We start from the raw sequence: 10,192 nt of genomic DNA, 5'->3' as shown, positions 1-10,192 counted from the left end.
CTGTGTGGAGAAGCTGGCCTGGAGAGGGACAGGGATGCCACTTTGGTGGGACTAAGGCACCTGGTGGCCTTTAAAAGGCCAGTGCTCCCCTGGGAAGCTAAACTGCAGAGCAGCTGGTGCTCCTGGAGGACTGGCCTTGCTACAGCATTTATAACAGCATATATAAATCTGCACTGCACTGACCACCACAGGTTGCTATAGTGATTATGCACCAGTACAAGAAAAAAATGGCTAGTACATGACACCCATCTTCCTAAGATTACCTTAAGATTAAAACCAATGGAAGATAAGCAAAAAAACCTTTCACAGAAAGGCATGAAGGACATGAAATTAAATGTCACATATTTCTTTATTACAGACAATAGTCACTACACCAGTCTGTTTAAATTATCCAGAGCAGCTTGACCATGGATGGCTTTTTTCCAGCCACCCACAGAGATGAAGAAGCTCCAAAAACAATCAAAGAGAAACACAAATCTAAAAAACAGAAAAATCTTGATCATAAATTAATGCACTTAAATAACTTCTCCCATGACCACTAGAATGTAATAACAGAGAAGTCAAAACCCCTGGCCCAAGAACACCACCACTCCTGGCAATTGTGCTGCCCAATAACAGATGAAGTGCCATCTGCATCTGGGATTGGCCCACAGGGATGGAGGGAGAGGAAGAGAAAAAGAAGAAGGAAAGAAGCACTCTCACTTACCTCAGCTTTCCTTTTCCCCCTTCCCTTCTGCTAGGGAATGGGAGGATAGCTACTGCTGCTGGCTGGCCCAGAGGCAGCACAAAATAGTTGTGCAGAGAGGAGAGCACACTAGTCATTCTTTATACTAAAAAAACCCAAAGCCTCTTCCTCTCTCCACAAGGGTTTGTGTCTCCTTTCTATTTTAAAGACAGGGTATTTCCATCACAGTCCGAAGGTGAATCCTCAGAAGGAGCTTGAAGACAGCAAGCAGTGACGCCAACACTTCCCCACAGCACAAGGGGAGGATGGAAGGGGGCTGCCCTCACCATTTGTAATCACCTCCAAACCCTTAACCAGCTTCCATGTGCCAGAGAGGAGTGGTGCTGCCCCTGTGCCCAGCAGAGTCCTGCCTGCACAGGGGCACATGGCAGTGTAGGAGCGGCTTTTCCTCCCCACACTGCAGTACCCAGGCTGGGTACCAGAAGTCTCCAGGGACAAAAAGAATTATCCACGCAAACAAGCAAAGGAAAAGAGACAAAAGCAGAGGTTGGTCCCAATCCAACCAGCTACCCCACCCAGAGCAGAGAAGGAATCCCAGGCTGGACACACAGAGAAATGGTGGAGGATGAATGGCCACGTGAAATACATGTTTTCATAAGTCTGCAGAGTCCTCCCTCTGGCCATGCTGACCCACTCAGGCATCATCAATGAGCTTCTCTCCATTTGCGTCCTCCCTCCCGCTACCCTCTCTCTCGCTTTCTCCTTCTTCTTCCGCCCCATCTGTGTAGGTGTCCTTCTGCCCATAGCTGAGAGTGGTGCGGGCGAGGTCCACCTCGATGGGAAAGACATCGGCGTCCCGGAGCACGGCGTAGCAGTCGTCGTAGTACTTGGACATCGTGGAGACAAAACGCTGGAGCTGGAACACGATGTCCTGCACTGCAGTGGAGACATGTTGGGGGGAAAAAGTGTAAAAATTTCCTTTCCAAACAGTGTGAAGGCTGTGATCAAGCTTCCCTTACCAGTGTTAGATACCATTGCCTACAAATTTTGCCCCTCAGAGCTGATGTCTCGGGCACACCACAAAGGAGCTCCTCAGCAAAGAAGAACTGAGCTGCCTTCTGAGCTGAGACCGAGGAGGAACAGAGAGGCCAAAGTCATGTCTGCTGAACTCAGCAGTGGCACTCACCATGTTTCTGGTCCAGGAGCTCTATTTTCTCCAGCACGTCCTTCCTCATCTTGGCAAAGCGCGTGCGAGCCTCCTGACGGCAGCGCAGGATGAGGCGGTACTCGTAGTTCCCAGTGCTGACCCGGTAGAGAGGCTCACCCAGAGCCTGCCAAAAACACAGCGCCATGTGAGAGACTCCCACAGCAGTTCTTGCACTCAGTCTGCCTACCAGAGTGCACTCACAATGGCCTTGGGTTATTATGGACCTCTGAGGCACAAGGAACTGCTGTCAGGAAGCAGGAGGAACACTGAGCCGTGTCAAAAACTGGCAGTCAGTGCGGCCACTTTGAAGGCCAAACACACCAACCATGGTAAAGCATCACTACTAAGCAAATACAAAAGGACAGGCACCTCTCAGCCCAGCATGGAGAGGTGACATGGCTTCTTACCAGGACTAGCAAGACAGGCATTAAGAACAAGTTTATATCAAGCACACAAAAATTCTGCCCTCCTCTGTAAGGTTTTCCCTGTATGGATTGCATAATGAATTACATATCTACAAAGGGAACCCTCTGGTATCTACAACCATCCAGACAAAATACTGGAAACCAACAGGGAAGGATCTATACATTGTCCTGCAAGAGTCTGGAAAGGGGTTATCTCTGTCAGCAATGAAGCATCCTTCCCTTGCACCTGTGAACACAACATACAGAAAAATCTGTGCTACAGATTACGGCTCCCTAACACACACTGCACGTGCCAAACCCAGAGGTGCCGCTCTGCTGGGCAAGACTGGCATTCTTTCCTTCCCATTTAGAAGGAAACGTATAATGAAAGATTGTGTTAGGAGTTTTATTCCTGCCTGGCACTTGGGAACTAGGCATTCCAAGAAATCAAATGCCTGCTCTGAGGTTGATACTGAGGATAAAAAAAAGATGTTACTCTTATGCAGGGAAACTGGAATTTATGGGATACCTTTAGCTATTTTAAACAGAGCTGTTAAGGATTAAAGTCCTAAAACTCTAAACTATAAACCCCCTATTGTTAACAGATATCCTTTAATCAATTTCCTTCATTTATAAATGTAGCTTCACATGCATTTTGCTACAGAGAAGCTAAATCTCCATTTCTAAGAAACAAGTCTTAATGATAAGCTCTGCACTACACACAAATGGAATCTGTGAAGATAACACCTTAATCCTCCTTACATAACCTAATAGTACTTAAACACTGAGAAAGGCAACCACAGAGCAAACAAGCTGCAGTGCTCCCCAGGTAGCATTTAAGCATCCCCTATTTCTAATACATTAAGAATAAATGTATGTAATTCCTTAGGATGCATTCACTTGTTTGGGTGCTGACAGGCACAGGAGTGCTTTTGCAATTGTACTGATACTCACAATGCAGCTGTACTCTTCATCATCCATCTCTTTGACTTTCAAGCAGTAAGACTTTGAAGAATTAAAGATAAAAAAAAAAGCAAAACAAGAAGGAACTATTAAAAATTAGAAACAACTTTATCATCACCCATAACTATGAGGCTGCACCATTCTAAGCCTTTCTTCAGTGGACAGACTCTGAAGAAAGCACAGTGGGAAAAAATCCTGTATTCATCTACTCTTTGGGAAAAGCCAGTACAAGAAAAGTATGAGATGGGAATAAATAGGAAGGAAAACAAAAATATTAATTGCAGGGAGAGTTGATGTAGGAAGAGATTCTACCATATTCCCTAGCCTTAGGGCAGCAGCTCCAAGTACTACTCTCAACAGGCAAAAGGAAACAGATTCCTCCAATTAGAGAACAGGTCAACTGAGCAATCTTACCCTTTTTGGGTAGAAAACGAAGGCTGAATGGAATGAAGGAGGGGGAAAAAGGCAAGGTCTAAATCAGAGCAAATATGACTTGACAGTAGTTTACTTTGGCTAAAGAAAGAGTGTCCAAAATTACCTGAAAAATATGTAAGGGGGAGCTCTTTAGAGGAGTTCAAGAGTGTAAGTTGCAGAGAAACTCTTTAGAAATAAATCAGGAAATAATTCTGATCATGTAGAAAATAAGTCATATGGGTACTGTAAGATCTTTCTTACCAGTGAGAAGTGTTAGGTTAAAAGCAGGTATCTGAATCTGAGTAATCTGTCAGTAAACAAAGAACTAGAAAAAACAGGGCATTCTCTCATGGATTATGGAAGGATGGATATGTGATCATATAGGCTAGATGTGACTTTCAGGATGATTCCAAGAAACTTAATTTCAACCAACACTTAGGGGAAAAAAACAAAAGCAGCTCACCAAATATTCAAACTTGACATCCAGGTATTTTTTGATAGTCAGCCTTGTGTCAGGAATGGCTTTATTCAGATAGGTATTCAAGTCAGTGAGCATCTGCAACAGAAACACCCTCTTGCTGAATTAAGACTAAAAAACATGACTACAATTGCAACCTTTTCCCCAGCACAGGCCATGAGGCTGCCTCAAAACTCTTCTTTGAACTCCAGCACATTTGAAAGAAAATATTTTATCATAGCTCAGAATGGTTAGAGCCTCCTCTACTGCCACTGGCAAGTGGTTCCAGTGCTAGAAATGCTTGCCTCACTAACAGCATGGATTCATCTGCTTTTGACTCATTTCATTTTCAGCTGGTTCTGGAAACAGCTCTCCTTGATTCAAAGTTTTATGGCCCAGCATCATCTATCCAACACAGCACTGAAAGTGGCGCCCAAATCAACACTTAAATTCTCTCTTTGCTAAACTAAGTGCAGAGATCCCCTGGAGACTCTCACTCCTATATAATGACTGAAATTCTTACATTGTTCCTGGGTTGCTTGTCTGAACTCCTTTAGTGACACAATGCAGTTATGGGTACCAAGATCAGGTACTACACTGGTCAGTGAGACAACTCCTTCATTCCCAAAAGAGGAGAGGAATACACCCATATGCAGAAATCACAGGGACAAGGTTGATATATTCATTATGTTACCTCTCAGGTTCTTTTCATTATGAAGAGAATTCCCTGAAGGAAAGCAGACAAGGATCCTTCTTCCCTTAATGAATGAACTTTTGACACCACACCTTTAAAGACAGGCTTCTGCCTTTCTAGATTCCCCTCTCCTCCAAACCCTTTACTCCTGTGGTTGAATTCTTTACCGGCTTAATTGTTTTCAGAAGGTGAATCCCAAACTTCTCAATGTTGCGATGGGCATCAGCAAATTTCACAAAGGCTTCGCTGGCAGCTGGTTGTGGTTCCCGTACACCAATGACAGAGAAAACATCTCCAAATGCTGCATGGGCAGAATAAATACAGACAGATGAACAAAGAGGTGAACCCTGAGAAAAATCTTGTCTCCAGTATTAGAAGTCTCTCCCATAACCTTACAATTAGCTGGGGGATGATGCTACATGTGGGAAATAGTAAAGGTAAGCTACATATTCCCTAAAGACCAGAGTTTGGCAGGGTATTTCCCCAATGTCTCATGTGAAGGACAGGGCCTGTGTTAGCACTATGACTGGTAACACAGGAGAGCAGCCCTTCACAGCTCATTCCTGCAACCCTTGTTTTTTTTTGAGCGAGAGAATCACATATCTAACTACTGACAAAAAAACTCCCGAAACTGAAGGTCAAAGATTTGTGCTCCCTTTGCTAAGATTCTTTACCTCTGTGTGTCTGAGATAGCTCAAAGAAAGCCCTGAGAAGACTCTTGGTGTGCTCTGTCAAGCCTGTGATGGAAGCCAGAAAAAACAATTAAGTCGCTTCACTGAAACACAATGAAAGTATCCTTCTCTCCCATCTGCTGTCTGATGGAATACCAAGTTTACCTTTGTATAACTCTGCAGTCCTCTCCAGCTCCTCTAATCTCTTCACTAGTCCATCTAAATAGAAACAAGAATCAGAATAAAGAATTATAACAGTCACATTCAAGACATGTTTAAGACCTGATCAGGTGGAAAAATACCAGTTTCATATATTTGGTTCAAATTTCCCTCACCCCTTAATGCCTGTCCTGTGATACAACATGGGAAGCTTTTAAAATGACTGCAAACTTATTTTAGTGTGGGGTCATCATCTATTGGCATTCACTAAGATGGTCCCTGCTTTAAATTAAGCTGACCTGAGATAACATATAAGTGGCCACAGGGACAGGCTGTATCACTCAGGATGGGCAGAGACAATCACAACAGCAAGGCAGAGCAGAAGAAAAGAATGTGGACCGTGCAAGCAACAATAAAAAGCAGGCAAACACAGGAGAGTAAGCATTCCATTAGGAAAACGGCCTCCTGGACAATACCTACCATTGCAAAGTATGGCTCGGCTCAGCCCCAGGGCATCTGCTGTCCCCGAGCTCATGTTCTCCACCAGCCGGTGCTTCACCTTCTTCAATACTAAAGGCCAAAACAAAGTGACAAACCAGCATCAAGGTCACTTCCATGGGCAGGAAAAGCTCTCCAGCACATTACACTGGTTTTCCGTGCACTGGGTAAACTGCACTTAACTCAGTATTGAGGCAGCAAGAAGAAAGAATATTGCAGAAACAGGGCACTCTGGTCCAGCCATGCCCAACACATTTTCTAAATTGCCTATCTGCCCTGCTCTCACATCCTAAATACTTCAATCAATAGAGCTCCAGCAATTCTTTTGGAAGATTGTCCCAATCAATCACTCTGCTATAAGCAAAGCACTTATCTTGATATTTGGAACTAAACTTTGCTTATGCTATCTGCTGTATGACTTCAGCTGAAGTAATGAGGCTGAAAGACAATCAGGACTTAACGCTCAGTGCTGTCTCTTTCCTTACTTTTACCTTTTGAATCCTAATTAAACCCTTTTGCCACCTCTTAATGGAATTTCTGCCTCTGGTCGTCATACCCTACAAATTACTAGAGACATCTATGCCCTCCTTGGAACTAGATGACTCCATCACCTTTATTTACAGGCAGACTTGCCTGCAGATCCCAAGAACTCAGCTGAAGCCACAGTGCTCTGGAAAATACCATATTCTCATCACACTTTTGTTTTCCCAGAAATCCATCTCACTATTCACAATTTTCCAGAATTCCTGTCAATTTATTAGCACCACAATCACCAGAACAATAAATGAGAGCAAAGAGAATGGATACATTTTGCTGAAAGTGAGAAAGGCAGACCATATAAAGGAGACAGCTGTGTAGGCTTAGCTCAAAACCAGACACTTTGTTTTAGCAATAAAGGCTCTCCTGTCTCTCATAAAATTTATGTTTGTACAAAACTCAGTGTAGATAGGTATTTCATCACTGTTCTCCATGGTTAGAAATCCCCACCAATGCCTTTCAATTGACACATTTCTGTGTACATCTCAAAATAGGTCAGCCTAACTTACATGTATTAAAAATAGATTAATTAGATTATTATGCAGCTGAGATTCATCATCCATGCTAAACGCAGCACAGAAAAACAAGCCTCCCACAACAACAATTAAGTCTTGATTTAACTTTCAAGCCTGTTTCAAAATGTTAGGGAAGGATTTTTTTTAAACCTGTAACTCTCTTTGACAGCATCCATTTGAAAACAACTGAGTTAAGAGCAAGAAAGGAAACACATTTGGTTTTAGCTGGGACCAATCTTTCACCCTTCTGCATCATTTTAACATTCTAGGGAGAAAGAAACCAGTCTTACCAATATCCAAAGACTTGCCCTGCTTTGGGTCAGCCTGAAGCTTGTTGTAGTGTATTGTCACTTCTCCCTGCAGAGAGAGCAAACCCCAAACTGCTGTACTGGAAGCAGGCAGCAGCAGCTCCCTTTACCCAAGGACAATAAGCTGCCAACTGCGACCCAGAAGCTCCAGTGGCCCCCTCCTACCTCTCACCTTTACCATCTGTATCATCTTGGCCACCTCCACTTTGGTCTTGCCTTTGACGGATTTCCCGTTGACGCCGGTGATTTCATCGCCGGCTGCCACGGTGCCGTCCAAGGCTGCTGGAGTGTTATCGAACACCTGGGGCAGAGACAGGCCCTGCGCTCAGGAGAGGGGCAGGGCAGGGCTGAGCAGCACACACCAAACACCTGCACTCCTCCCTCCTAATCCACTGCTGCTCTGTCCATGGCGATGCTGCAGTTTTCCCCCTTCCCAAACCAAGAGGTGGGCTGACCATCCTGTTCCCTCAGGAAGTTCATGCCCCTAGGATGTGCCTCCTCAAGCACAGGATTTCCTGGTGTTGGGAGTGTCACACTGTGAATTCTAACATGCTCTCCAAGGAGAAGGATAATTCCAGCAGTCTTAATTTAATTCTCCCACACCTACTAGGTACTAGAGTAAGGAAATCTTTTTACTGGAAAGTGAGATGTCATCTCCCACTCTGAGAAATACAAACAGCATAGGGCTGTCTTTCCACGCTTCCCATCTCTCAGGCCAACTCTGTTTTAAAAAGATGGCTTATTTTTCCTCCCCAGGTGCCCACCTGGACGATGTAGAGACAGGGGCAGTACTGTGCTCCTCCTCCAATGCTGATCCCAATCAGGTTCTGAGAGTCCTTCTTCAGGGTCACTGTCCCAGGTACAGTGGGGATGCCCCTGCAAAGAGAAAGGAAGAACTGAACGTAGGCAGAGCTGCCTGCGTATGAAACAACTCTGGCATCTGAGTCAGTACAAATGGAAAACATCATGGGCACGGCACGTCTGAATTCATTCCCTCACCTCCGCCACAGGGTCTACCAGCATGGGTGAGCAGGGAGATCTGTGCCATCTTTCTCTTGAGATTGCATGCAAGGATTAGAGGTGCAAGAAACACCCTCATCCATGGCTAGGCACTGAAGAAACACTATCATGCTCTAGTGTTTCGCCTGGACTCAGTGCTGGGCTGAGAGGACAACTTGCACAGCATAAATGTGATGCAAATCAAGTGCTCTATGTTAAATGCAGGGCAGTCACTGCAGGGCAACACAAATATTCTTCTTTGCTTGCCAGCACAGCGATGCCTCCTCCCCACTCTCCAGAGGGAGCAAGAAATCAGCACTGGACAGCAAGGCTGATGCCCAACATTCAGTGTCACACACAGGTAAATTTATCAACTCTCATTAGGCCTTGGTTGCAAAGCCTACTTCTATTGTAAGAAACACCAGGAAAAGACAAGTGAAATACTCACAGCTTATCTTCCTCAATATCATAGTCCAAATCTGCAAACATTGTTTTGGTTCAGTGGAGTCTGTTTGTCTGAAGTTGCTTATTCCAAACTCCCTGGGAAGAAAGAACAGAAAAAACCAAATAAAAGAATGATTGCAATAGAAAAAAACCAGAAAACCAGCCTGTCAGCCTTATCAATCTCCTTTTTCTTTTTTGGGATGCCACATTGTGGTCTCTGCTCTTACATCAAAAGATGAAAAATTAGTCAAGTGTCCCTGGTTCTCTGCTCTGCATGCGAGAGAATGGATCCCTCGAATTTGATGCTGCATGTTCCAAACCCAACACTGACACACGTGCAGCGTTTCCAAAGCACAGAACAAAACGTGGTCCCTTCCCGCAGCTGCTTCTTCCCACGCTCGACCTTGCACCGCGACTGCTAAAATACTCAGCTTTACCCCCGGCATCCATCACACATCTCCGCGCTCCTGACTTCACAGCAAGTCACGTCACTTTCTGACATTCACCGCCTGTCTCGGCAGGCCGTGCTCAAGCTTCCCACCGAAAGCCTCATTATTTCCCCATGCAAAAACCTCGTTTCCATTTAATTTCGGACAGCAATTAGCTAGCACGTTTGGGTTCCGCCCACCCTTCGGCAGCACCCAAGTCACGGCGACGCCGCGAGGGTGTGCGCCTCACCACACCCGACCCTGAGGGACCCGCGCTTCACCCACAGGGCAGCGGGGCCGGGCAGGGCCAGCGGTCGGGGGCTGCGGGCAGTGCCGGGCAGGGGCTGCGGGCAGGGCAGGGGCAGCGGGCAGGGGGCGAGCGCAGCCCCCACCCCAGACCCAGCCCTTGCCCCGGCCCCGGCCCGGCGGGACCGTCCGGGGGCAGCCGCGGGGGGGCGTCCCTCAGGGGCCCCCAGGCTCACCGGAAGCGGCCGCGCGGCGCCGTCAGCCCCCGCCGGCCACGTCACCGCCGGCGCCGCCCGGAAGCGCCCGCCCGAGCGCCGCCCCCCGCGCGCCCGCCGCGTTGCCATGGGGACAGGGGGAGCGGGGCCTGGTTCGGCCGCGGAAATGGCGGCTCTGGGGTGCCCTGATCGCTCTCTGCAACCCCTGAAAGGAGGCCGTAGCCACGTGGGAGTCGGCCTCTTGTCCCAGGCAACAAGAGCACATAGTCACAAGCTGCACCAAGGGAGGTTTAGGTGGGATACCGGGAGGAATTTCTTCACGGAAAGGGTGGTAGACATGGGAATGGG

At 46.5% G+C, this 10,192-nt stretch overlaps 1 protein-coding gene across 4 annotated transcripts; it reads right to left on the bottom strand.

Moving 5' to 3' along the window:
- Positions 1-330: 330 nt before the first annotated feature.
- Positions 331-9,932, bottom strand: PICK1 (protein interacting with PRKCA 1). 4 transcript variants are annotated; one of them, XM_063154520.1, is made up of 13 exons: positions 9,866-9,932; positions 8,960-9,051; positions 8,277-8,388; positions 7,685-7,813; positions 7,495-7,561; positions 6,135-6,224; positions 5,661-5,714; positions 5,499-5,561; positions 4,992-5,125; positions 4,137-4,229; positions 3,251-3,301; positions 1,872-2,016; positions 331-1,621 (listed from the first exon to the last, which is right to left on the bottom strand). In XM_063154520.1, the coding sequence occupies exons 2-13, from the start codon at positions 8,998-9,000 to the stop codon at positions 1,380-1,382; spliced, it is 1,221 nt and encodes a 406-aa protein (XP_063010590.1). In that variant the 5' UTR covers positions 9,001-9,051; positions 9,866-9,932; the 3' UTR covers positions 331-1,379. The 4 variants fall into 4 exon arrangements, with proteins under 4 accessions (XP_063010590.1, XP_063010591.1, XP_063010592.1 ...); XM_063154521.1 differs by lacking the exon at positions 9,866-9,932 and adding an exon at positions 9,669-9,741; XM_063154522.1 differs by lacking the exon at positions 9,866-9,932 and adding an exon at positions 9,393-9,499.
- Between the last annotated feature and the right edge of the window lie 260 nt (positions 9,933-10,192).

Source organism: Melospiza melodia, chromosome 4, assembly GCF_035770615.1.
Source record: "Melospiza melodia melodia isolate bMelMel2 chromosome 4, bMelMel2.pri, whole genome shotgun sequence".
NCBI lineage: Eukaryota > Metazoa > Chordata > Aves > Passeriformes > Passerellidae > Melospiza > Melospiza melodia.
This window is presented reverse-complemented; position numbering and strand designations above follow the sequence as displayed.